Source organism: Globicephala melas, chromosome 18 (assembly GCF_963455315.2).
Source record: "Globicephala melas chromosome 18, mGloMel1.2, whole genome shotgun sequence".
Classification (NCBI taxonomy): Eukaryota; Metazoa; Chordata; class Mammalia; order Artiodactyla; family Delphinidae; genus Globicephala; species Globicephala melas.
The window spans coordinates 15411639-15437531 of NC_083331.1; the positions used below are offsets into that span (position 1 = coordinate 15411639).

At 39.3% G+C, this 25893-nt stretch overlaps 1 protein-coding gene across 11 annotated transcripts; it reads left to right on the plus strand.

Moving 5' to 3' along the window:
- Nucleotides 1–342: 342 nt before the first annotated feature.
- Nucleotides 343–25681, plus strand: NEK3 (NIMA related kinase 3). 11 transcript variants are annotated; one of them, XR_009559792.1, is made up of 18 exons: nucleotides 974–1057; nucleotides 2138–2171; nucleotides 2761–2930; nucleotides 4412–4505; nucleotides 4857–4954; nucleotides 6170–6253; nucleotides 7058–7125; nucleotides 7218–7304; nucleotides 9336–9390; nucleotides 15275–15475; nucleotides 16019–16091; nucleotides 17843–17889; nucleotides 20404–20506; nucleotides 21372–21488; nucleotides 21750–21884; nucleotides 22459–22535; nucleotides 23559–23685; nucleotides 24334–25681. XR_009559792.1 is itself a non-coding variant. In XM_030882409.2 (17 exons), the coding sequence occupies exons 3-17, from the start codon at nucleotides 2814–2816 to the stop codon at nucleotides 24413–24415; spliced, it is 1488 nt and encodes a 495-aa protein (XP_030738269.1). In that variant the 5' UTR covers nucleotides 349–385; nucleotides 974–1057; nucleotides 2761–2813; the 3' UTR covers nucleotides 24416–25681. The 11 variants fall into 11 exon arrangements, 10 of the variants coding, with proteins under 10 accessions (XP_060144054.1, XP_030738269.1, XP_060144059.1 ...); XM_030882409.2 differs by lacking the exons at nucleotides 2138–2171; nucleotides 22459–22535 and adding an exon at nucleotides 349–385; XM_060288070.2 differs by lacking the exons at nucleotides 974–1057; nucleotides 22459–22535 and adding an exon at nucleotides 371–385.
- Nucleotides 25682–25893: the final 212 nt, after the last annotated feature.

Consider the following 25893-nt stretch of genomic DNA (forward strand, 5'->3'; position numbering starts at 1 on the left):
GTGCTTAGCCCCTCGTAACTTGTATATGTTATCTATAATAATGCATAGGTGTGGCCATCTTTGGGGGACCATTAATCTGCCCTCCACACTTGTCAAAGTTCACACAATTGGTAAGCTGAACGCTGTACCCATGAAACTTATCTACAGGGGCTGTTAGCTTAAACTGGTGACAGAACTTACGTTCCGCGAAGGATACTTTCCCTCAATATTATTGGCATTGTTCTGGAGCGACGTGGAACAACACTTTGATAACGCGCCCTTCGTAGGCCCGGCTACCCCTAGCGCCTCCCGCTCGACCCGGAAGCTTCCGTCGCCGGCAATCCGAGAGAAGACCCGCCGACCCGCCCCCCGGAAACGCGCCCGGCTCAGGATCTCTGGGAAGCAGGTGAGGCGGCCGGCCGGGCAGGCACCCTCCGCGGGAACGAGGGCGGGGACGGGTAGGCGCTGGGCACTGGGCCGCCGGCGCCCACGCGGGGTGGGGGCGAGCGGGACCAGCGCTCCGGCGCTCGCGGACCCGGGCCTGGGGGTCGCGTGGGTAACGCGGGCAGGGATGCGAGGCGGAGCGGCTTTTCCGGGAGTGAGGATCGGATCTCCCCCGAGGTGCGATCACCGCGCTCACTTTCTAAGCTGCATACTACATTTATATTTGCACATCACTTTATTAGCCTTTGATCGGAATAGGCCTGCGAAGCGACGCTTTTGTCATATTCAGAGCATATACAGGTTTTTTAATGAGCTTAGGTGTGTAATGAGTAACAGGGGAAAACGTGGACGGAAAGGACCAAATGTGATTTTCAGCTAAGAAAAGTCAGTGGTTGTTCTTGCTTATCACTTACTGTCCGCTCACAGAATAAATACCCGAAGTAAAAAAGAATAAAAATATGGGAAAACTAGGTCTTCTTGTCAAATCGTGTCATGCCAGGGGTCAGTTAGAATAGCGTCAAAGAACTTTTTTCTTTCACGTCATATCCAGGAAGACCTTACTGTCCTTGAAAAGAATTGTTTCTGAAGACCATGCATCTGATTTGGTTACATGGAGAAATTCTAGAGTTTCCTGGTGAGTCTAGGTAAACAGGAGTGCAAATGGTCGCTAGAACTGTAGGTTTTGGTTTGTAATTTTTGCTTTACCCGCCATGCTCTCTGGACCTCATAAATCTTTGTGGTGTGATTTTTATGAAAATAAAACACTACAAGTAAGTTTTGTGAAAATCAAACTCATTCCAGTGTTTTTTCTGTAATGAAAAAAAAAAGCATCACCTTTCTAAGGTTTAATAATAATAATAGCTGCCGTTTATTCAGGGCCCCTATGTACCAGGTAAAGTGTTAGGAACTTTATATTCATTCTTTCTGATATATTAAGAGATCCAGCGAGCTGCTTCATCCAGGAAATATAAAAGGGAGACTGAAGTTCAAGGACTCTGCTTAACATGTCTTCTTCCTCCCAGGCACCTCCAACTCAGCATGTCCCCAAAGGAGCACATGTCTCCCTTCCCCACGCCTTTCCCCACCCACCCCACTGTCACCGCCAGAAAAATCAAACCCAAAACACCAGGCACACAACCGCCATGCCTTTCCTTTTTCTCAGGAAAAGGTATCAGTATTTGCCCAATATACACCAGAAACCTGAGTCTACCTTGTTCCCTTCTCCCTACTTGTCCCCCATAAATCTGTAACCAAAAATCTTGCCAGTTCTTTCTACATGTTCCTTCCCGTTTTCTTCATCCCCCTTGCCACCCCCCTATTCCATTGTGTCATCATTTTCCTGCCTTTTCTGTGGTAGGAGTCCTGCTCCGGCCCTTCTCCCCTTTCCCCTGTCTGGTCCCTTGCTCTGCAGCCAGCATGAGCAATTTTTCTAAGCTGTAAATTTGCTCTCTTGGTTAAAACCCTTCAGAGACAGCCTGTGAATTACCCCAGGATAAAATCCAGCAACCTGAACTTTGCTTACAGTGACCTTGAGACAAGGCCCAGTCTGCCTTACTAGCCTTACAGTCCTCTTTCAAGTCCTTGACCTGAAACAATCTCTTTTGCTCTTAACTATGCGATTCCCTCTGCCTCCATCATGTCCCTCCTCTTTGCCTAGATATCTTCCATTTATCCTTCAGGCTTCAGCCTAAATATCATCTTCCTAACTCCCCAGGATACCTCTGCCGAGGACCAGCATGACCCTCCCTGTAAGACTCGCCACCCTGCATTTGTTGAGGCCTGCGGTCCCATCTGCTTTGGAGTGTGCATGATGGCTGGGGCTGAATGTTGAGAGATTTGTTCAGGATTATAAAACCTGGCACGCATGCTCTGTGTCCACCTGTTGAATGAATAAAGGAATAAGTCATCCTATCATGGTGATTAGAGCTACTTTGAATTAATTCTGCCTTTTGAAAGTAAATTTAATTCTCAGGTTTTTTTTTTGTGGGCGAATCTTTTTTTTTTTTTTTTAATTGGGGTATAGTTGCTTTGCAGTGTTGTGTTAGTTTCTGCTGTACAGCAAAGTGAATCAACTATATGTATACATATATCCCCTCTTTTTTTGGATTTTCTTCCCATTTAAGTCACACAGAGCACTAAGTAGAGTTCCCTGTGCTATACAGCATGTTCTCATTAGTTATTTATTTTATACATAGTAGTGTAATATATGTCAATCCCAATCTCCCAATTCATCCCACCTCCCCCTTCCCCCCTTGGTGTCCATATGTTTGTTCTCTACGTCTGTGTCTCTGTTTCTGCGTTGCAGTAATTCTCCGTTGTTTCTGTTTTTGAATCTAGGTTGGGAGAGCCGGTGGTGACTGCGGGAGTGGAGCCCCTGTGCGGTGCCCAGCATGGACAGTTACACAGTCCTGAGAGTGATTGGGGAGGGCTCCTTTGGCAGAGCCCTTTTGGTTCAGCAGGAGAGCAGTAATCAGATGTTTGCCATGAAAGAAATAAGGCTTCCCAAGGTCACTGCTAAAGCAATTAGCTCATGTTGAAAGTGTACATGTAATTTGTATAGGAAAACAAGTTCTTGAAATTTAACATGGAATTGCTCCTTTGTGCAAAAGATTTAATGGGTTTATTCATTAGCTTTACAAGGTCTTGATATATCTTAGGTGGTTCTTAGGATATTGTAATTAACAAAAATAATCAAGGTTTGGGTGGTGATTGCTGTTTATCTCAATGTGAATAATTTGTAATAATTTCCAATTTTGCATACTTAAGGGTGTAGGGAAGCTGCCCAAATGCAACTCGGGTGCCATATTAATGAAAAAAGGAACATCAACATACAGTGAAGAGCTGAGACCTAAAATGCTGACCTTTGGTATCAGGGAACCTATTCTGTGGATTAGCGTATAGGTTTTATTTCCCTGTAAGATGAGGAAAGTGCTGATTTATCTGTACAGTTGACCCTTGAACAACACAGGTTTGACTGCTGTGGGTCCACGTAGATTTTTTCAATAGTAAATACTACAGTGCCGTGCGATCTGAAGTTGGTTGAATCTGTGGGTGCAGAACCGAGGAAATGGAGGGCTTCCTCCATACATGGAGGGCCAGCTATGAGTTGTACTTGGAATTTCAACCCCGTGCAGTCAATGCCTCTAACCTTGTTCAAGGTCAAACTGTATTTGTCACGATGTAACATAGTTGTCAGGTGAAAGAAGCCATACCATGGAGGCTGCCTAATAATGTTTTGATCAACTAAAAAAAAAATACATTTTAATAAAATTCTCAGAGTATTTTTTTTCCCACTGCAATCTTGACCTCGTTTAGTGGGCATCAGAATCACCTGGAGAGCTTGTTAAACCAGATTGCTGAGCCTTAACCCCTGAGTTTCTGGTTGTGTAGTTCCTGGTGAGCCTGTGAATTTGCATTTTTAACAAGTTCCCAGCCGGTGGTGATGCTGCTGGTCTGAGCCCCCTTGGGCTAGTACATAATCAGTTGCAGTTTCTTAATTATAAGTCATTCAGGATTTTATCCTCATAGAGTAAGTTAGGGGATAAACAGTTTTGGAAACTTATTTTGCATATGGTCTTTGCCCATCCATGCTGCTGTAATACACGAGTATATATATTTTTCATCTGAACCAGTGGGCTGATAAAGTGATGCAGACAGTAAAAACATGAAAGCCCTAGTTTTTCTTTAAGGAGCTACTATTGTTGATGGCATACTGGCTCTCCAAGTCAGGTTATACTTAGGCTGATGATAAGAGTAGTTTACATTCTATACTTGTAAAGATATAAGAGGTCAGCTTAAGCATGCATATAGCCATAGTTGAGAAATCTGCACATGTTTTCTCGTGGAGTTTGATAAACTCAATTGGTCAGAGTACAGTGCTATGAAATTGTGTCTAGCATTGAAATACCTTACAAACTACTATAATATCATTTTACTATCAGTTTTATTATGAAGTATTACATTTACGCTTATTTAAACTTCCTTCTAGTTTTTCTCTGACACACAGAATTCTAGGAGGGAGGCTGTTCTGTTAGCCAAAATGAAACACCCCAATATTGTTGCCTTTAAGGAATCATTTGAAGGTAAATATGAATTTCCCCCAATACATGCATTTCTGAATTTGATTCATGGCCACTGAGGCTTTGTTTTTGTTTTTTTAAATTTATTTGGCTGTGTCGGGTCTTAGTTGTGGCTGTCGGGATCTTTGTTAAGCCATGCAGGATCTTTCATTACGGCACGTGGGCTCTTCCTCGCAGTGTGTGGGCTTCTCTCTAGTTGTGGCACGCAGGCTTAGTTGCCCTGCGGCATGTGGGATCTTAGTTCCCCGACCAGGGATCAAACCCCCGTCCCCTGCATTGGAAGGAGGATTCTTAACCACTGGACCACCAGGGAAGTCCCTGGGCCTTTCTTAAAGAGTCTTACATTTGTTTTAGCTGAAGGACATCTGTATATTGTGATGGAGTATTGTGATGGAGGGGACCTGATGCAGAAGATTAAACATCAGAAAGGGAAGTTGTTTCCTGAAGATATGGTAAGAGACCGACTTACATAAGTTTCCCTCAAGGTTTGGAAGCAACTTTTCTCATAAAATTTGTATGTGTTAAAATAGAAGCATTGCTGTCTGTGATTACCTGACACACTAGTTAGAAATGACTCATTTCTGTATCCATGATGCTGCTTAGTGAGATGTGGCTGCCTGAGATGTTTTTAGGGAGTAAAATAGATATAAGTTTATAAAATATCAAGGAATAACACTTCCATGTTTAGAAGAATTTCAAAATTGTATTATTTATCATACTTTCTACTAGACATTTAAAATTTTTATTTTTTGTATTGAAATTTTAGAAGGCAGATGGATTTCTTTTGTATTTCTAGATCATCTGAAGAATGAAGCCTGCATTTCTGGTTTTCAGGAGCACCTATTCTTAGTCTTTTTCCTTCTACAGTTTAGCATAGTCTCTTAAAATACTTACTGCCTTTTTAATGGAAAGTTGTGTATTAAATATTATCGGAATGAGTTGACTAAGGAAAATACTTCAATAAACAGCTTTACTGGGGCTTAGTTTGATACATGGTATATAACATGTTTTGAGAGTATATTAGTATAAATATTTTTCATCTAGAAGTTGTATTGTTAAGAATATGGGTTCCATTGTAGCATGTCAGCCTGGCTTCAAAGGATTGTTGGTAATATAATGAAATCTTTTAATGTTAACATATGAATATTCTGAAAAAGTGAATGAAAATCTGATGTAATGATTACACTATAAAAAGTTATAGCATATTCATTTCTAAATGGCAAACTACTTTTATTGTATATTTAAAAAATATTTTTATTTGGTTAAATACAAGAAAACCATAGTGGGATTTTTATTAAAATAAATCGTTGGGAATTCCCTGGCAGTCTAGTGGTTCGGACTCCGCGCTTTCACTGCCAAGGGCCCGGATTCAATCCCTGGGGGAACTAAGATCCCACAAGCCACGTGGCATGGCCAAAAAAGTACATAAATAAATTGCTATTTAGATCATACATAAGACGATGACACATATGGGATTGATTCACAGCTTTTCTGAATTTCTCCAGGCAACACTGAATCTTAGTTGAACTATGTAATTTTCAGGAGTTCTGTACTTATATTATATAAAACTCAGGTCAGCCAGGGCCTGAAGATGATTCTTTGGGATTTGGGGTTGCCACGAACCCGTTATTGCATTCTTGCAGATTTGCATGCTTTTTTCCTTACAGATACTTAATTGGTTTACACAAATGTGCCTTGGAGTAAATCACATTCACAAGAAACGTGTGTTACACAGAGATATCAAGTCCAAGGTAAGTGGAAACATTTTGGTCCTAAAAAAAAAAATCGAAAACTATTTCGTTCCATGTTTTTTCTGTGTTATTCTTTCCTTCTGGGGCATTTTTATCTAGTTCAGAAATATTTCTCAATGTAATATTGATATTTATGCTAGCCAAATAAGGTACTACTTGAGAACAGGTCAGTAAATCTCTTTAGTAGTGTATGGTAATATGTTCCAGCTCTCTTAGTGACTGTTTCCTAAGACCACATGTTCTCAGATGGAAAACGGTTGAGACCAGGGCCTGCCACCTGGAGTTACTGGGACACAGGTTCTCCGGTCAGTTGAGCAGGGTCTGCCGATACAATCTGAAGCTTGCCTGTTAGATTTCTAATCAGTCATCCTGAATTCCCAAGCAGGGAAGTGCAGCTGTCCAGAGGGTATCTTGTCTTTTTATGTTCCATTCGAGGACTCGGCTGTCAGCATTTCTACCCTTGATCTCCATCATCAGCAGCCTTTGAAAGACAGCTTCTGCCGGCGCTCTCTGCCTTATATTTGTTTGTTTGTTTATTTATTTATTTTTTATACAGCAGGTTCTTATTTGTTATCTGTTTTATACATATCAGTGTACACATGTCAATCCCAATCTCCCAATTCATCCCACCCCCACCCCGCCACTTTCCCCTCTTGGTGTCCATACGTTTGTTCTCTACATCTGTGTCTCTATTTCTGCCCTGCAAACCGGTTCATCTGTACCATTTTTCTAGGTTCCACATATATCTCTGCCTTATATTTGAATGAGGGTAGATGTAATCTGAGCTCTTCTTTTTCAATGCAGAATATCTTCCTCACCCAAAAGGGAAAAGTAAAATTGGGTGATTTTGGATCTGCCCGTCTTCTCTCCAGGTATGTATGTCTCTTCTGTAGTAGTGACAGTAGTCGAAGCATCATCATTGAGAAACGCTCTGTAATCGTTCTGTGCCTCTTTCTGGTTTTAGTCCCATGGCATTTGCTTGTACGTATGTGGGAACACCTTATTATGTGCCCCCGGAAATTTGGGAGAACATGCCTTATAACAATAAAAGGTAAGTGATATATGTAGTTGGTACAGGGCTGACAGTTTGGTACAGGCATTGTAGCCTACAGGTGAAGTTTGGTTTTTAAAAATGTATATGTGAAAGCAGTGTAGAATTTAAATTCCTAGGCCTCTAGATGAAAGTCATAATTTTCCCACTGTTTTAATCAGAGCTGAGAGGAGCTACATGTAAATGCTGAAAGAAAGGTTAGTCATTTCTGGGAACAGTATGCATTATATTACTGCTTCTCAAACTTTGCTGCTCCCGACTTTTAAAATCCCAAAGCGCAGGTTGTAGCCATATCGGTTAAATCCAAATGTCTGGGGGTGGGCAGCAGGCATCAGTAATTTTCCAGGATCACTAAGTGAGTCCCATGTGCGGCAAAATTTGGGAGCCACTGGATTATGTCATTGAGTTGACATTTACAGGACTAGATAATAAGCACTTGACTGATAGGTTCATTGATTATCAGAAGATAGTATGAAGTCCTTATGATTTAAAGCATAATTTTTTTCTGAATATAAGTAATATGTGCCCATTGATGGAGTGGGTGGGCAGGGGAAGGATTGGAAATGTAGAGATATACAAGAAAGGAAATGGTGATCACCCACTTTTACACAACTACTGATAACATTTTGGGTTTTTTCCCCCATCCATTCTCTTTTTCCCCTAAACTTTGTTTATATACTCTATATACAATTTAGTATCCTGCTTTTTTCACTTTATATCATATTCACTTTATCCCATATTAAAACTCTGCATAATTATTGTTAATGGTTGCATAATATTTTAATACATGGGTCTTCCAAAATTTATTTCACATTCCTCTGTTATTGGCCTTATGATATATTTCCAATTTTCAGTATCCTAAACAGTGCTGTGATTAATATGCCTTTTGTGCATAAATATGTCGTTGTTGTCTATCACATTCTTGGCATGAATTCCTAGAAAGAGAAACACCCACAGGTTCTTGTTACCATCTGCCAAGTTGTTTTCTGAAAAGGATATGATAATCCATAATAAATAGACTCCTTTAAGAGTAAAACTGACTGAATTGGAGACAAAACAGCTATGAAGGGACTTCCTGGGACAACTGGGGAAATCTGAGTTTGGACAAAATATTAGATAATAGTATTGAATTAAGGTTAAATTTCCTGGATGTGATAATGGTGTTGTGTTCATGAGGGAGAGTGTCCTTGCTCATAGGAGATACATGTTGATGTGTTTAGGGGTGAAGTGTTTGATGTCTGCAGCCTTTCTTTCAAGAGGTTCAGATCTAGAAGCAAGAGAGGAAAAGCAGGCAAACGTGGCAAATGCTAATGGCTGAGAAACCTAGGAAGGAGCGTGTGGGCATTTACAACTTTCCTGTAGGTTTCAAACTTCAGAAATTTAAAAGTTGGGGGAAATAGTTGATAAAAAAAAAAACCTTAGTTAAAATGAAAAGAATATCTAGAAAAAGTCCGGGGGATGACAACTAGGTGGTGAGAACTCTGGAGGAAAGTGGAGGTGCTTAGTTTGAAGAAGGGTGGGCGTATAGGGCAAACTATAGAACCCTTTGCTGAGCTTTGAAGAGCTCTTTTGTGGAAGAATAAGAAGGCTGTCCCTTAGAGCCAGCCACTGGGGGCACAGAGAGCTGTCCATCAGGATGTGTGACCAACGGCCAGGTGTGGTACAGGCAGTCTGGGTGGAAGCTGCACTGCATGACTTCTAAAGCCCTTCTGCCGACTATGATAATCTGAGTCCATGGATATTCCTCTTGCACCAAGTACTGATACTACTGAACTGATACCCGAACAACCCAGGTTTGGAGGGGCAGGGGCTGGGGAGCAGTCAGTTTTATTGTGAACATTACTGTTAGTAAGTATCTAAGTGTTAGACCAAAATTGCTGTATATTTTATTTTAGTAGCTAAGAAGTACCTGCAGTGTCTGTTCTTATTAAAGGTAGAGTAATTTTTTATTTTTTGTATTACAACATATACATATTTTCATATGATAACTCATAACCCACTCATCGTTGCATTGCTTCTTTATGCTTCCAGTGACATCTGGTCCTTGGGATGCATTCTCTATGAACTCTGTACCCTTAAGCATCCAGTAAGTATGGCGTGCAAAATGGGAAAGGCAGCCTCTGGTGGTATCGGGCTAGGTCCTGAGTAATTGCCATTTCAGTTGGTGGTTTGCTTCCTTAGGATGAGCTCATTGTAAGATTTTCATGTTTCCAGTTGCTGTCATCTTTGCTTTGAGCTACTTTTGTAGTATATACTAACAGGAAATGTCCATGATTCAGTATTTATAGCACTATATTTAGCTTGCCTCCCTCCTTCCTTCCCTCCCTCCCTGCTTCCCTCCCTCCCTCCCTTTCTATCTTTGTGAATTTGCATATTCTAGTTATTTGGTATAAGTAAAATTATCCCATATTTTTCCTTTTGTGTCTGGCTTATTTCACATAGCATAATGTTTTCAACGTTCATCCATGTTGTAACATATGTCTGAATTTCATTCCTTTTTTATGACTTAATAGTATTCCATTCGATGTTTATACCACATTTTGTTTATCCATTCATCTGTTGCTGGACATTTGGGTTGTTTCCACCTTTTGGTTATTGTGAATAATGCTGCTGTGAACATGGGTGTACAAGTATCTATTAGAATCCCTGTTTTCAATTTTTGGGGTATACACAGAGGAATGGAATCGCTGGGTCACATGGTAACTGCATGTTTGGCTTTTTGCAGAACTGCCCAACTGTTTTCCAGAGTGGCTGCACCATGTTTGTACTTTCCTTGTTATCAGTTAGATTTCACTTCTTCCAGTTTCTTCTCTAACTGAAATATCATGAGAAAATAGACTTTGCTCTATATTATATATTTTTTAAAGATATTTTAAAAATAATTTAACATAAAAAGAAGTTAACTCACTTGCCCTGCTTGTTTGCAGTTGTTTATTGCACAGAATTAATAATTAGTGCTGATCCCTATTAAGTGTTAGCTTTGCATAGAAATAAATTCTGTTCTTTGGGCACAGATTTGAACCTGGCTCTAGCAAGCATTTTCACAGAGGTGCTTGAGAACATGTAGAGCTCATGAGAGTGAGTAATTAAGAACATCCTTCTTTCCTTCTTCACCACTAGATGAAAGTAACTCAAACGGAAGGTTTGCACTTTTTTTTTTTTAAACATCTTTATTGGAGTATAATTGCTTTACAATGGTGTGTTAGTTTCTGCTTTATAACAAAGTGAGTCAGTTATACATATACCTATGTCCCCATATCTCTTCCCTCTTGTGTCTCCCTCCCTCCCACCCTCCCTATCCCACCCCTCTGGGTGGTCACGAAGCACCGAGGTGATCTCCCTGTGCTATGCGGCTGCTTCCCACTAGCTATCTACCTTACGTTTGGTAGTGCATATATGTCCATGCCTCTCTCTCGCTTTGTCACAGCTCACCCTTCCCCCTCCCCATATCCTCAAGTCCATTCTCTAGTGAGTCTGTGTCTTTATTCCTGTCTTGCCCCTAGGTTCTTCATGACCATTTTTTTTTTTTAAGATTCCATATATATGTGTTAGCATACGGTATTTGTTTTTCTCTTTCTGACTTACTTCACTCTGTATGACAGACTCTAAGTCCATCCACCTCACTACAAATAACTCAATTTCTTTTCTTTTTATGGCTGAGTAATATTCCATTGTATATATGTGCCACATTTTCTTTATCCATTCATCTGTCGATGGACACTTAGGTTGCTTCCATGTCCTGGCTATTGTAAATAGAGCTGCAGTGAACATTGTGGTACATGACTCTTTTTGAATTATGGTTTTCTCAGGGTATATGCCCAGTAGTGGGATTGCTGGGTTGTATGGTAGTTCTATTTGTAGTTTTTTAAGGAACCTCCATACTGTTCTCCATAGTGGCTGTATCAATTTACATTCCCACCAACAGTGCAAGAGGGTTCCCTTTTCTCCACAAGGTGTGCACTGTTACTGAGAGGTCAGCTTCCTTGTATATAAGTGGCTTATAATACCAGCTGCATAATTAGAACAATGTGAGAAACTTGGAAAAAATGCTGATGCCTAGGCCCAGGCCAGACTAATTGGATTAAAATCTCGGGTATCCTAGACATTAGTGTATTTTGTTTTTGCTTTTACATTGAATTTGTATTCATTTGGGGGCATTAAAAAAAATTTTTTTTTCTTTCCAGTTTTACGGAGATATAATTGGCATATAGCAGTGTATGCATTGAAGGTGTACAGTGTGGTGATTTGACTTAGGTGCACCGTGAAATGATTATCATAATAAGTTTAGTGAGCAGCCATCATCTCATATGGATACAAAACAAAAGAAAAAGAAAAAATACTTTCTCTTTGTGATGAGGACTCTTAGGGTGTACTCTCCTAACAGCTTTCACATGGAACCTACAGCAGTGTTCATCATGTTCACTGTGTTGTACGTTACATCCCTAGCATTTATTTATCTTAAAACTGGAAGTTTGTACCTTTTGACCACCTTCATCCAATTCCTCTTTCCCCCACCCCCCGCCTCTGGTAACTACAAATCTGATCTCTTTTTCTATGAGTCTGTTTGTTTTTGAAGTATAATTGACTACAACACTGTGTTAGTTCCTGGGACGTTAGTGGTTTTAAAATAGGTGATTGTAATGTGTAGCCCAAGTGGAGAACCACTGTTGTGTACAAATAAAATTATTTTTTAAATTTCAGTATCTTAATTAGGATTATATTCTTTTTTTCCCTAATTTTGTCCTTTTCATAAACATTCATATACATGTTCTTATTTTTTCTAGCAAGAATAAGTAGTAAGGAGTACAGTGCCCTGAATATTTATATTTGGCACTGTCTGCTCTAAAAAGGCAAAAGTAGGGCTTCCCTGGTGGCGCAGTGGTTGAGAGTCCACCTGCCGACACAGGGGACGCGGGTTCGTTCCCCGGTCTGGGAAGATCCCACATGCCGCAGAGTGGCTGGGCCCGTGAGCCATGGCCGCTGAGCCTGCGCGTCCGGAGCCTGTGCTCCGCAACGGGAGAGGCCTCAACAGTGAGAGGCCCGCGTACTGCAAAAAAAAAAAATAATAATAAAAAGCCAAAAGTAGTTCTCAAACCTTTAGGAAACGCTGAAATTCAATATAATGGTTAGAAAGCCTGAGGCATTTGGGAATAAGATTATTACCCCTAATTGCAGATGGAGACACTTTGAGAAGTCAAGAAGTGTGCCCCAATTCAGACATCTGGTAGATATATGGCAAACATGTCTCACTTCAGTGTAAATTTTAACTATAGTCTGCTTCTCTAGAACTGTGTATATTTGTGTGTTTATAATCAAAGCAACATTTTAACTTTTTCAAAAAAATAATAATGCAAGTTGTTTTAAGGGAGTATCAAATAAACAACATTTTCAGTTCAGACATATGGATAAAAATTTAGGTCTGTTGTCCACCACATTAGCTTGCATCACCCCCTTAGCTTCATGTTTTCAAGTGTACATACATGATCTTCGGTTTGTGTTGTTTTTAGCAAACAGTAATTAATAGTAAATGAGTAATTGTTTTAAAATGGCTCAAGTTGAAAAGAATTCTTTGCTTAGCCAAATTTTCATCTGGCTTCTGAATCTTCTCCTAGACCCTTGTGTGCATTCCCTTGCAAAGTCCAGTTTTATCAAGAACCCTCCACCCCCAATGTCCGATTGCCCTTGATATCTGATCAGGTTCCTCATCCTCCACAGTTCCCCAGCTGACGTCTGACCCCTCTGGTCTGCCTTCAGCAAGAATCCTGTTAGATTGGTTTAGCCAGAGTCCCCCCCTTTTTGTGTGTGTGTGTGTGTGGAGTGCTATTCTTTTTTTTTTAACATCTTTGTTGGAGTGTAATTGCTTTGCAATGGTGTGTTAGTTTCTGCTAGAGTCTCCCTTTTGCCTGGATGTTTCCTGTTAGTAATTTTCCATCTGGTGATATCTACCCTGTTCATTAGGTATAAATTCCCACTTGCCCATGCTGTGTTTGCCTTTAAGCTCAATCTCTCTAACCCTCTGCAAAATTCTATCGCAGTGGAGCCTATATCTGTTACAATGGTCCTGAATAAAATCTGCCTTATCATTTTTAACAAATGTCATGGATAATTTTTCTGTGACAATATATTAACATAGCTTCACTGTTGTTTGATTATCAAACCTCTTAATGTAAATTTAAATTCTGGTTGTTATAGGGGAAGTTTCATAATCCTATTGATTATATCAATAAACTACATCTGGTATAAGTAAAAAAAAGCCTGAGGCAAAGCAGATTCAGTCTTATTTTTCATTACCTGAATTTTTCCTTTGTTATATGTTTTTTTCCTTTATTACATGTTGACTTTTCCTTTTTCATATCTTCACTTGTATGTATTAATAGGGTAATGTACCTCCAAGGCAGAATGCCATCATGTTCTTATATTAAGTATTACTGAGGCTGGCACCTAATGTTAATTGCAGTGTGTTTATTTTTTTATTTTTTATAAATTTATTTACTTTTGGCTGCATTGGGTCCTCATTGCTGCGCGCGGGCCTTCTCTAGTTGCGGCGAGCAGGGGCTACTCTTCATTGCGGTGCGTGGGCTTCTCATTGCGGTGGCTTCTCCCGTTGCAGAGCACGGGCTGTAGGCACGCGGGCTTCTGTAGTTGTGGCTTGTGGGCTCTAGAGCACAGGCTCAGTAGTTGTGGCACACCAGCCTAGTTGCTCCGCGGCATGTGGGATCTTCCAGGACCAGGGCTCGAACCCGTGTCCCCTGCATTGGCAGGTGGATTCTTAACCACTGCGCCACCAGGGAAGCCCCCGCAGTATGTTTATTATACAATGAAAACTTTAAATGTTATTCTGGTATGACATTTTATATCCCACTCTATTACTTGTCAAACGGTGATAACTACTTTGATGACATGGAAGGTAAAAAGGATTTTGCAGCAGGAGTTTAAAATAGGAAAAGTCTAAAGTGCATTTTGTCAGGGAGCAGGCCTGGGGATGTTTAATTTTTTTTTTATTTTTTAAATTTTATTTATTTTTGGCTGTGTTGGGTCTTCGTTTCTGTGCGTGGGCTTTCTCTAGTTGTGATGAGCGGGGGCCACTCTTCATCGCGGTGCACGGGCCTCTCACTGTCGCGGCCTCTCTTGTTGTGGAGCACAAGCTCCAGATGTGCAGGCTCAGTAGTTGTGGCTCACGGGCCCAGCCGCTCCGCGGCATGTGGGATCTTCCCAGACCAGGGCTCGAACCCGTGTCCCCTGCATTGGCAGGCAGACTCTCAACCACTGCGCCACCAGGGAAGCCCAGGCCTGGGGATTTTTGAGGAGGAGAGAAGCAAAGAAACATTACATTTATTATAAGCCTTAACATCATCTGACTTTTTAAAAAGCCATATGTATGTATTACTTTGATTTTTAAAATATATTAAAAATGTGTATCTGTGAAAACGTTGATTTGAGTAATAAAGTACCCAAAACAGGCACTGATGGTAAGACTTCCTCCAGATGGGAACATCTTTTACTATTTATGTTTACCTTTCTCCTGAACAACCATAAGATTTTTAGAATAGTACCGGTTGGGAGGTGGGGTGGGAGTTTGGGACTAGCAGGTGCAAACTGTTTGGATAAACAACAAGGTCCTACTGTATAGCACAGGGAACTATATTCAATATCCTGTGATTAAACCATAATGGAAAAGAATATGAAAAAGAATGTATATAGATGTATAACTGAATCATTTTGCTATACAGCAGAAATTAACACAGTGTAAATCAACTGTACTTCAATAAAATAATTTTTTTGAAATACAAAGAAAAAAAGTGTGATTAGTAAAAAAAAAAAAAAGATCAGAGAACAGCACCTTAAAAACACCTCTAGGGAGAAGAATTTCTAAAATTAAAATAATTCATATAAATTCAGTTCAGCTGGTATTTACTTATTTCTGTTCTCTTTCCTTGTATCTGCTTTTACAGTTCAGTTTTGCTTTTCAGTTTCAGGCAAATAGTTGGAAAAGTCTTATCCTCAAAATCTGTCAGGGGTCCATGAGCCCACTGCCATCCCATTATTCCTATGAGCTTCAGCATCTGATCAAGCAGATGTTTAAAAAGAATCCCTCATATCGCCCTTCAGCTACAACTCTTCTCTCCAGAGGCCCTTTAGCTCGGCTCATCCAGAAGTGCTTACCCCCAGAGGTATGGTACATGTGAGATTGACTGTGAACAGTTTTCCCAGTGTTTGTTATCTTCTAAACACAATTACATGTTATACATGCCTGTAAAAATTCAAATAATGCAGACGTATATAAAAAAAGTAAAAAGTTGAAACGTCCTTTCCCTCCTCTTCTTTCCACGATGCTATTCCCCAAATATAATCATGGATATTGTTTGCATTATCCTTCCAGATCTTTTTGGATGTATATAAATGTCTGTTTGTTTAAATTACGTGGATCTTTTATTTATTTATTATTTATTATTTATTAATTTTTCTGGCTGTGCCTTGAGGCATGTGGGATCTTAGTTCCCTGACCAGGGATCGAACCCTTGCCCCCTGCAGTAGAAGCACAGAGTCTTAACCACTGGACCACCAGGGAAATCCCTACATGGATCTTTTAAATGGCATTTCTACTTTTCAACTTTATTGCTGTGGGGAAGAACCTTGATAATTAAATGATGTTATGGCAGTATCTAAAGAAAAGCATCTTTCACATCTTTAAATTCTCTGCTTTAAACTTTCAGATCATCACAGAATATGGTGAACAGGTATTAGAAGAAACCAAAAAATCTATGCCTAGTACACCAAGAAAAAAGGGTAAGAATTTTGAAAAGCTTATTTTTTGTGTTCTTTTAAAATACAGTATAACAAAAAGGAAAAATACAATTTTCAAGTTATTAGAGATGATTTCCAGATACTCCTCAAATCAAAATTTGCTTCTTATTCCTTCAGGCATAATTCTATACCGAATCTTATACATTTAGCTTTCCAGGGATCAAAAAGAACATAGTTTGGAGATTTTAGAGATGTAAAGATTGTTCTGTTTCATTTTTAGAACCATATTTACTCTAGTTTGTTATGGATCAGGTAGAAGGATTCTGTGGTCTTACCTAGGAATCTAACCATGAAAATATAATATAGGAAATTGTATCCCTAAGGACCATCTTATAAACAAAATTTTTTAAATGGAGTCTTTTTAAAAGTTGGAACTGTCCACATAATAGGTGCACAAAATTTCCATACATCTGTAGTCAATCCTGAGCAAATTTCAAATGGAATTTATTGTCTCTTTGGAAGTTGTTATCTCAATTTTTTCAAAGCTCTTTTTGTTGCTTTTCATTTGTCATCAATGACACATCTTTCATCTGAAGAAATCCAACAATGACCAGGATAAGAGAGAATTAAGACGTGTAGGTCATCCACTGTAGGGAGATGTTGTAAAACCTCCGTTATTTAGTGCCTGTTCTCTTAGTGTTATATACTACAAAAGAAACATTTCTATTTTTTTAAATTTCTTTTTTATTGAAGTATAGTTGATTTACAATGTCATGTTAGTTTCAAAAGAAACATTTCTAAACTATACTGTTTTCTTGAAGTTAAATTTTAAATGTTACTTTTGTAAGAATGTAAACCCTTTTAGTGGTATAAACCCTTCAGTCTTACAATTCAGCATTTTTTTTCCGTTACTTAAGAGGTAGTCAGTTACCTTTGCTTCAGCAGTTTTAGTGTTGATTTTATTTTATGTACTGTTTCGTAGCTTCTGTTCACATCCCAGGGTAGTGGGAAATTCGTTTTAAAATGCTGAGCAGCAGCAACAAAAGCAGTCTAAGAACAGTTTCAAGACAGTGTAGTTTCAAGATAGGAAAGTGTAGTTTTACAATTTCTAAAAAAAAGAGGAGTAAGCTAGTGCGGAGGAGCCACCAGATGGGGAGCACGTGTCTGGTGGTATCTCCATCTAGTCTGTAGCCAGTGAGACCAGAACAATGAAAGCTGTGTGAGGGCAGGGACCGTGTCTCATTTGCTCTCTGTTGTATCCTCAGTGCCGTCATCATAGATGCTCAGTAGCAATTGTTTAAAATGCTGAATGAATGAGGAACACGGACGCCAGGCTCTGGCAGCCGAAAATGAGGCAGGAGCCATCCTGCCTCCGTGACTGCTGCTGGGCCCTCATCAGGGAATAAGTAGCTGATTTCTTGAGAGGGATACCTATTCCACCTACTGTAATAGCTGTCAGGAAAAGCAGACTGGGTAGCAAGCTTATGTTAAAGGTGATAATGACCTTCCGAGTATACAGAGTGTCTTACCTCCTGGTGCCTAAATGGGTTGGCATAAGTGAATAGAGATGTCTTAACTTGCAGATGTTAACATTAGAATAAAACAGCAGAAATAATCTCTTTAAAAGCTGAGGTGTATTATTAGGCAATTAAAGCTTGATATCACTGTATGGGCTAGTGCTTTGGTTCTTTGACTTTAAAAACTTCATTTGTCTTTGTCACTCAAGCTTTGTGCAAATCATATTAGAAGCCTTTATGTGTTTTCTCTCTACCTTCTCTTTTCTCTTTGAGCAGACGCCAGCAGAATCAGGATAGCTTTGGAAAATGAAGCAAGCACAGTGGTAAGTGCTTTAAAGTTAAATGTCTAAAATTGTCTACTGGGTACCTGGCATCTTTAGGTGCTGGGAGATATATGGAAGACTGTTGCCTGGTCTCTGGGTTCAGGAGTTTTTCATCTTTGGGCCTGTGAAGTAACTGGCGGCTGTTCTTTGTACTGCCAGCCGAGCCACTTTAGATCAGCATTTTGTAAGGTCGGATCTTAACAAACGGCACCGCGAAACAGAGGAAAGCTTCAAGTGAGCTTTATTAGGGAGCGCTCCCGGTTGAGGTTCACTGGTCCGAGAGAAAGGGGCCAGAGAAGTCGCACCCGGGCAAGGGTTGGGCAAGATTTTATAGGGGAAGAAGGGAAAGGGGTGTGGTGAATCTGGGAGGGCGCAGGGTATTCCTTATTTGGTGGTCTTTTCGGGTATCCTGGGGGACCCTTAGTCCCGCCCCTCGAAAGGCGGGAAGGCTGGACTGGGTTCAAAGTCCCCAGGTCAGTTCCTGGAACTGGGTGGTCCGGAATGTCTCCAGGGCAGGTTCTGGAACTGGGTGGTCCGGAGAATTTCGGTCTGATGCAACCTGTGAATCTGATTGTGTTCCCCTGCCTCGGGCCAGTTGGCCTTACACATTTATTTGTTTTTTCATTTCTAATTATGGATGACAAGATGTGAGCGAACTTAGCCCTGCTTATAGGCATGAAAGTCTTGTTTTAGCCTGGCTCTTGGTTGGATTTTTGTGTGTGGTACTATATATATATATAACATACAATTTATCACTTCAGCAATTTTTAAGCTGAATTGTAAGAATTTAATGGCATTAATTACATTCACAATGTAATTTTTCATCACCCCAAACAGAAACCCTTAAACAATAACTACCCATTCCTCCCCACCCTCCCTTCCACCTCAGCCCCTGGTAACCTCTATTCTGCTTTCTGTCTCTATGAATTTGCCTATTCTAGATATTTCAAGTAAGTGGAATCACACAATATTTGTCCCTTTGTGTCTGGCTTCTTCTGCTTAGCTTAATATTTTCAAGGTTCATCCATGGTATAGCCTGTATCAGAATTTCCTTCCTTTTTATGGCTAAATAATATGTAGATCACTATTTTGATCTCGACATTTTTCTGTTCAAAAACTTTTAGTGCCTCCCCATTAAGCCCACGAATTGAGTGGACATTTTTCAGCCTGGAATTCAAGGTCCTGTTTGTCTCATTTGGCTCCAGGCAGCTGTGCCCTTTTACATGATAGCGACAGTTAAGTCATAAATAGTAACAGCAAATCCACTTCCCAGTTTTGCCACACCCAACCCAGTAACTGGTGTCCTATTGATAATTTTTCTCTTTCTTCATCATTTTAATCAACCTTTTAACTCCCAAAGGAAAAGATGTAGTAACAACAAATGATTCTGTTTATGGAATGTACTAGTAATTAAACTTGTAAATTTTTTGAATGAACCTTAGGTTGTAAATAAATAACACCATTCCCCATTATGTTACTACAAATGGAATATATTCTGCCCCTGTACTTTTTTCTTTGCATAGTAATATCTGTTAGTAATATCTGTTTATTTCCAGCTTTATTGAGGCCTAATTTATATGTAGTAAGATTTACTCATTTTTAGCATGCAGTTTGATGAATTTTGGTAATTTTATACAGTCATATATCCAGCACCACAGTCAAGACATAGAAATCCCATCCCCCCAGTTGAAAATGCATTTAATGCACCTAACCTACCAAACATCCTAGCTTAGCCCAGACCACCTTACATGTGCTCAGAACATTTCCATTAGCCTCCAGTTGGGCAAAATCATCTAACACAGAGCTTATTTTATAATAAAGTGTTGAATATCTCATATAGTGTATTCAGTACTGAATTCAAAGTGAAAATCAGTGGTTGCCTGCGTACAGAATAGTTGTAAGTGTATCGGCTGTTTACTCTTGTGATCACGTGGCTAAGTGGGAGCTTTGGCTCTCTGCCACTACATAGCATCACGAGAGGGTATCATGCGGCATATCACTAGCCTGGGAAAAAGAGCAACATTCAAAATTTGAAATACAGTTTCTGCTGAATGTGTATCACTTTCACACCATCATTAAGTCGCAAAATCATAAGTTGAACCATCGTAATTCGAGGACCGTCTGTATGGTAACTTTATAAAATATTTCATTTTGATATTTCCAGCATGAAAAGCCCAGAAATTTTTCATTGCTCATTTCCTCTATAAAGACCTCTCAAATATCTCTGTCATTTTTATATATCCTTTTCACATTTGCAGTGACTGATATTAATGGCTATTAAGGTATATGACTATTAATATACGTATATTTATACATATGTCTGTTCATATATATGGTTTTTAATATACACATATATATGATTATATGACTTAATTTACATGGATGGGGCTCTGTGGTTATTGATGTTTAATCCATCTATATTTAAAGTTAAAATAGCTGTCTTTGCCTACTTGTTTACATTTTTTTGCAGCAATTCAAGCATTACTTAATCTTTATTTTTAATTTCTTTTAAAGCAAAGGGAAGAACCAGGTGGAAAGTGTAGCCACACTGACTTAGAAAGCATTAATAAAAATTCGGTTGAAAGTGCACTGAGGAGAGTAAACAGAGAAGAGATAGGTAAGTTATTCAAATTCTAATCATTGTATAAGTGGAGAACTGGGGAATATACAAGGAATACCAGTTTCCACCTTACTAGGTCGTAGGCTTCATAAGCAAGTAGATAGGCAGATTTGTGTTTGCTTATCCAGTAGTGTTACAGGAATAATTTATTTACCTATAAAAAAAGAGAAAATCATGTTTATTAATAAGAGGCTTCAGAAAAAATAGTATTTGTTGTGCTCTCCACCATAAAAAACCTGGCACACAGTGTCTACCTAAGTCCTCTTGGGCCTTTAATTCTTGTACATTGTGTAATGTGTGAGTATATACATAGCATTTTAAAAAAATAAATTTATTTATTTATTTTTGGCTACGTTGGGTCTTGGTTGCTGCACGCGGGCTTTCTCTAGTTGTGGCAAGCGGGGGCCACTCTTCATTGTGGTGCGCGGGCTTCTCATTGTTGTGGCCTCTCCTGTTGCAGAGCACGGGCTCTAGGCACGCGGGCTCAGTAGTTGTGGCTCGTGTGCTCTAGAGCGCAGGCTCAGTAGCTGTGGCTCACGGGCCTAGCCGCTCCGTGGCATGTTGGATCTTCCTGGACCAGGGCTCAAACCCGTGTCCCCTGCACTGACAGGCGGATTCCTAACCATGGAGCCACCAGGGAAGCCCCTATACGTAGCATTTTTTAAAATTCACTTTAATGATTAGCTTTACCTTTTCATCTGGATTTCTTTTTCATTCCCTTTACTACTTAGACTTGAAAGAGTGTTGTTAGATCTGAGTTTGAAAGAGAAAGGAAATACTTTTCTTTTAGAGAGATACTTGTGTGCATATAGATGAATAAATAAAAGAATAAGCTCAGCAGTTCTTCTTTACACTTTAAAAGCCAGTTCACCAGGTCCTCTCAGGCGACAGTGGGAGAAAAATGTATCCAGTACAGCTCTTACAGCTTTGGAAAATGCATCCTTACTCACCTCCAGTTTAACGGCAGAGGACGATAGAGGTTAGTAGATTGAATTCTATTATTTTATTATGGAACGTTGTCTAATAGGTGTTTAATGAGCCAGAGTTTTTTCTTTTTTTTTTTAATGTCACTCTGTGAAGGATATTTGGTTATCACACATCAGAGCGCTGCTCATACAGGCAAGTGAAATAGATCTGGGTAGAGAGTTAAATATAATTAGCTTTGCTTGAAATATGATCTGAAGATATATGCTGAAAATCTTTTTTATTTGGGACTAATTTTTTATCTTTTCCCAACTAGGTGGTTCTGTAATAAAGTACAGTGAAAATAATACCCGTAAGCAGTGGCTCAAAGAGACTCCTGAGACCTTGTTGAACATTCTTAAGCATGCTGACCTCAGCTTGGCATTTCAAACATATACAATATATAGACCAGGTGATTCATGTCTGTTACATAACTGTGGAAACCCTTTGATTGTTTTGAAAAAATTGTGGTAAAATATACATAACATAAAACTTATCATTTTAACCATTTTTAAGTGTACAGTTCAGGAGCATTAAGTACATTCACATTGTGCAGTCATCACCACATTCCATCTTCCAAAATGGAAACTGTATCCATTAGATAATAACTCCCTGTTCCCTCCTCCCAGAAACCCTTTGATCTTAAAGTTAGGAAATATTTAATAGCATTGTAGTTTTAGGTTTTCTTGAATCTTTTCTAGCCAGTCTGAAGCCATAATTAAAATTTCCCGTAGAGCTTCATTCCTTCTGTTTGCCCATTTGTTTGCTTATTTTTTTAATAATCATGTGATCACTTTGAAGTGTGGCCCATTTTTACCGTGCAAATACACCCCTGCTTTAGGGACTCAGTAGCTCAGACTTTATCCTAGTAAACGCTGAGGAACTTCAAGGTTTCTTTGGCTCTGTACTTGGATTCTGTTATATTGAGTAGAACACACCCAAAAAAAAGAACAATTAGGATTTGACTTTTTTTATCGTTTCTACAGACATTTTCACTAAAATTATACAACATAAATTTTTAAGATACTATACTTGGAATCTGGGCCAAAGGACTGAAATAAGGGTGCGTATGTGTGAGTGCACGTGTGTTTAATTTTGATAATTCAATTACTAAAGCCGTCTTGCTTGGTTTAAGATCTAAGATAAATTATGCCAAGGAGAGATAAATTATGCCGTGGTGTGGCAAGCCTTGACTGTATGTATTGTAGCAGATTTAGTGTATTTGTTGATTTGATCGGTATTTATTGAGTGCCTAACATGTACTAGGTTAAGATTTAAAAAAAAGAATAAAACATAATTCCTTCCTTGAAAGAGTTGGTTATTTGGGAGACCAACACACAAGCAGAGCATTGTAGAGCTATGTACCACGTGTCTGATAGAGCTGTGTGCAGACAGTTATGTGTCCTTAGGAGAGGTGGGTGCATTGGGAGGCAGGTGTTAAGGAAGGTTAATGATTATGACTTTTGTTTTAGCAATTATAGATCCTGGATTTTGTTTCTGGTCCATTGATGAAGATGTTGTCATTTCAGGAAAGTCACTATTTTAAAAATATATCATAAAAAAATATATATATATCATAGCTCTATTGTGAAAGGATTTTTATAAAGATTGAACCCACATTTTCATGTTAGGTTATCGTTTTGTAAGCAAAAATCTGAAAGTAGTTACTATCTGGAAAAAAATTTAAAAGCATGCATTTGGTCTTAATTCTCTAATTTTATTCCCCTCCATTGGGAAAACTTAGGGGGAGGGGAGAGCTCAAAGGAGAAAAAATGAACTGTTACCTAGCTGTCCAAAGACAACTTTTAATGCTTTAAATATGGGTTCATATATTTGAGGTTTTAATTATAATTTTCTGAGTTTTGAAGAAAGTGCTGTTTAAAAATTTAATACCCATACTGGTGCTTACTGGGCCTGTTTTATGCCAGAATCATGCTGAGTAATGCAGGGAGACACTACAGAAAAATACAGAGCATGGCGTTGCCCTCAATTAGCCCACAAGCCTTTGGAGGAATTTAATGCAACATGAACGAAATAAGTAAAAACTGCTTAACTTGGCATAATTTCTGTTAATATTCCTCTGAAGGTGCAGAAGGGTTCTTGAAAGGCCCCCTGTATGAGGAAACAGAAGCATCAGATGATGTTGATGGAAGTCATGATTCTGTTATTTTGGATCCAGAGAGACTTGAACCTGGACTGGATGAGGAGGATACGTAAGTGATATACCCAGATAGCGTGTGCGTGCATGTCATTTAAATTGTACTTTAGGGCTTCCCTGGTGGCGCAGTGGTTGAGAGTCTGCCTGCTGATGCCGGGGACACAGGTTCGTGCCCCGGTCTGGGAAGATCCCACATCCGCGGAGCGGCTGGGCCCGTGAGCCATGGCCACTGAGCCTGCGTGTCCGGAGCCTGTGCCCCGCAACGGGAGAGGCCACAACAGTGAGAGGCCCGCGTACCGCAAAAAAAAAAAAAAAATTGTACTTTAATCATTTCTGGTTTAGCAGGAGCTGGTTATGTTACTTTACATCATTAATGAATACTTATATCTTGGTCTTTTGTCTGGCATGGGTAATGTGTTATGGTATTATCACAGAATTCCTGACTGAGCCATGTGTTTATAATCATTTAGCTTGGACTTATTTTTTAATATACCAGATTTTTATATTGAAAAAGTTGTAGAAACATTGAAAGGAGTGATCCTTTGGAAGGCTAACCATTTTTTTCCCTCTGTTCAGTTGCCTTATGGAGCTTAGTTTTCAAAAATGTCGGTATTGTTACGGTGGTGTACTGCTTTGAACCCATCGACAAATATTAACTGTACTCCTTAAATGGAGGCTTAATATCCAGATTGTTTTTTCACAGGGACTTTGAGGAAGATGACAACTCTGACTGGGTATCAGAACTGAGACAGCGAGCTGGCTGGCAAGGAGTGTCTGATGGATAACACCCAAGGAAATTAGTCACACTGAGGAGACGTTTAACATGAGGAATTGATATTTGGATAATACTTAACTCACAGGATGTGTATTTTCCTTTAGAAACAGAGTGAAGAGAGGGAAACTGAATATTTAAAATTATTCCTGGTTAGTATAAGGTATAAAAAATCTAGAACTCTTATGAGTTTTTGAATTCAGAGGAGAAGGCACAGCAGAATGGGTGTGAGGTTTGGGCTTTGCGGTCAGAACGGAAATGGAATGCTACCGCCTATTGCTTGTGTGACTGTGAGAAATTAACCTCTTTGAGCCCGAATTTCCTCAACTACAAAATGAGGGTAACAATGCTTACCTCATAGGGATGCTGACCTTAGACCATCACAGCAGCCCTTAATGTTATTATTTCCATTGTTATGATTTATGCTTATTCTATGTAGCTCTTTTTATATCTCCTAAAGGTTTGAGGACCTAAATATATTTAATTATAACATAATAATGTGTGTGATTTTTCAGTAAGGCCTATTTCTGGGTAGTGATCTATCATCTTCAGTGATCGCATTATACATTAGCTAGATCCCCTTAGAAGACACAGAAATGCCTGCTCACCAAAAAACACAAAACAACAACCCCCCCCCCCAAACAGCAATTTTCTCTTGTTGTCAGCAAGGTAACTCCTCAGGGGATAACGTTTCTTTCTTAATCCTGTAAGGGGTCACGATGACCCACTACTCACCTTGCTAGACTATGTAAACTGTCAGTATGTTACTTTGACGTACAATATAACCTTTTGTCTTGAAAACGTATGTAATTGTGCTTTGGGAGGAACAATCCTCAGAGCTTTCTGAAAGACTGTCCCCTGGGTTATAATCCTCAGGTTGACTCAAATAAAATTCTCCATTTCTTTCTTAGATTGACTATTGATTAATTTTTCATGGACAGACTCAATGTTGAACTTTGTCTATTCCAGCAAAAAGCGTTATCTGTGGATACTAATTGAGCTAATTGGGGAGAAGAAGAGGAAAGCCCATTCACGTCTTTAAGAGAGAAATTTCCAATACTATGTTACTTTTTATATTTAATAAATATTAGTTCGTGATTTGGATCAGTTGTGTACTACTAGTAATTTTAATGAATTTTAAAAAGCCTATTAGAAAATAGAAATTAATTTCCATTGATATGATAGGGTGATGGGTAAGATTTTGAATCATGAAAAACAGTATGTATGGAGATATGAGTTCAAGGAGAGAAAGGAATAATGTAAACTTTCTAATTCTTAAAGGAGAGCTTTCTTTTTAAAAAACTAGATATGGTGGGTTTCAAATTGCCGTGGTATTTAGATTCCATTGGTTATGTTTTACTTGTGTCAATATTTATAATTGCTGGAAATTACATCCTTTCAACTGCTTAAACATGTAATGAAACGTTTCTGACGGCACCTTGATGTGCAGTGGGAATGAGGAATGCGTAGGGGGCGATGGGGAGATGGTGA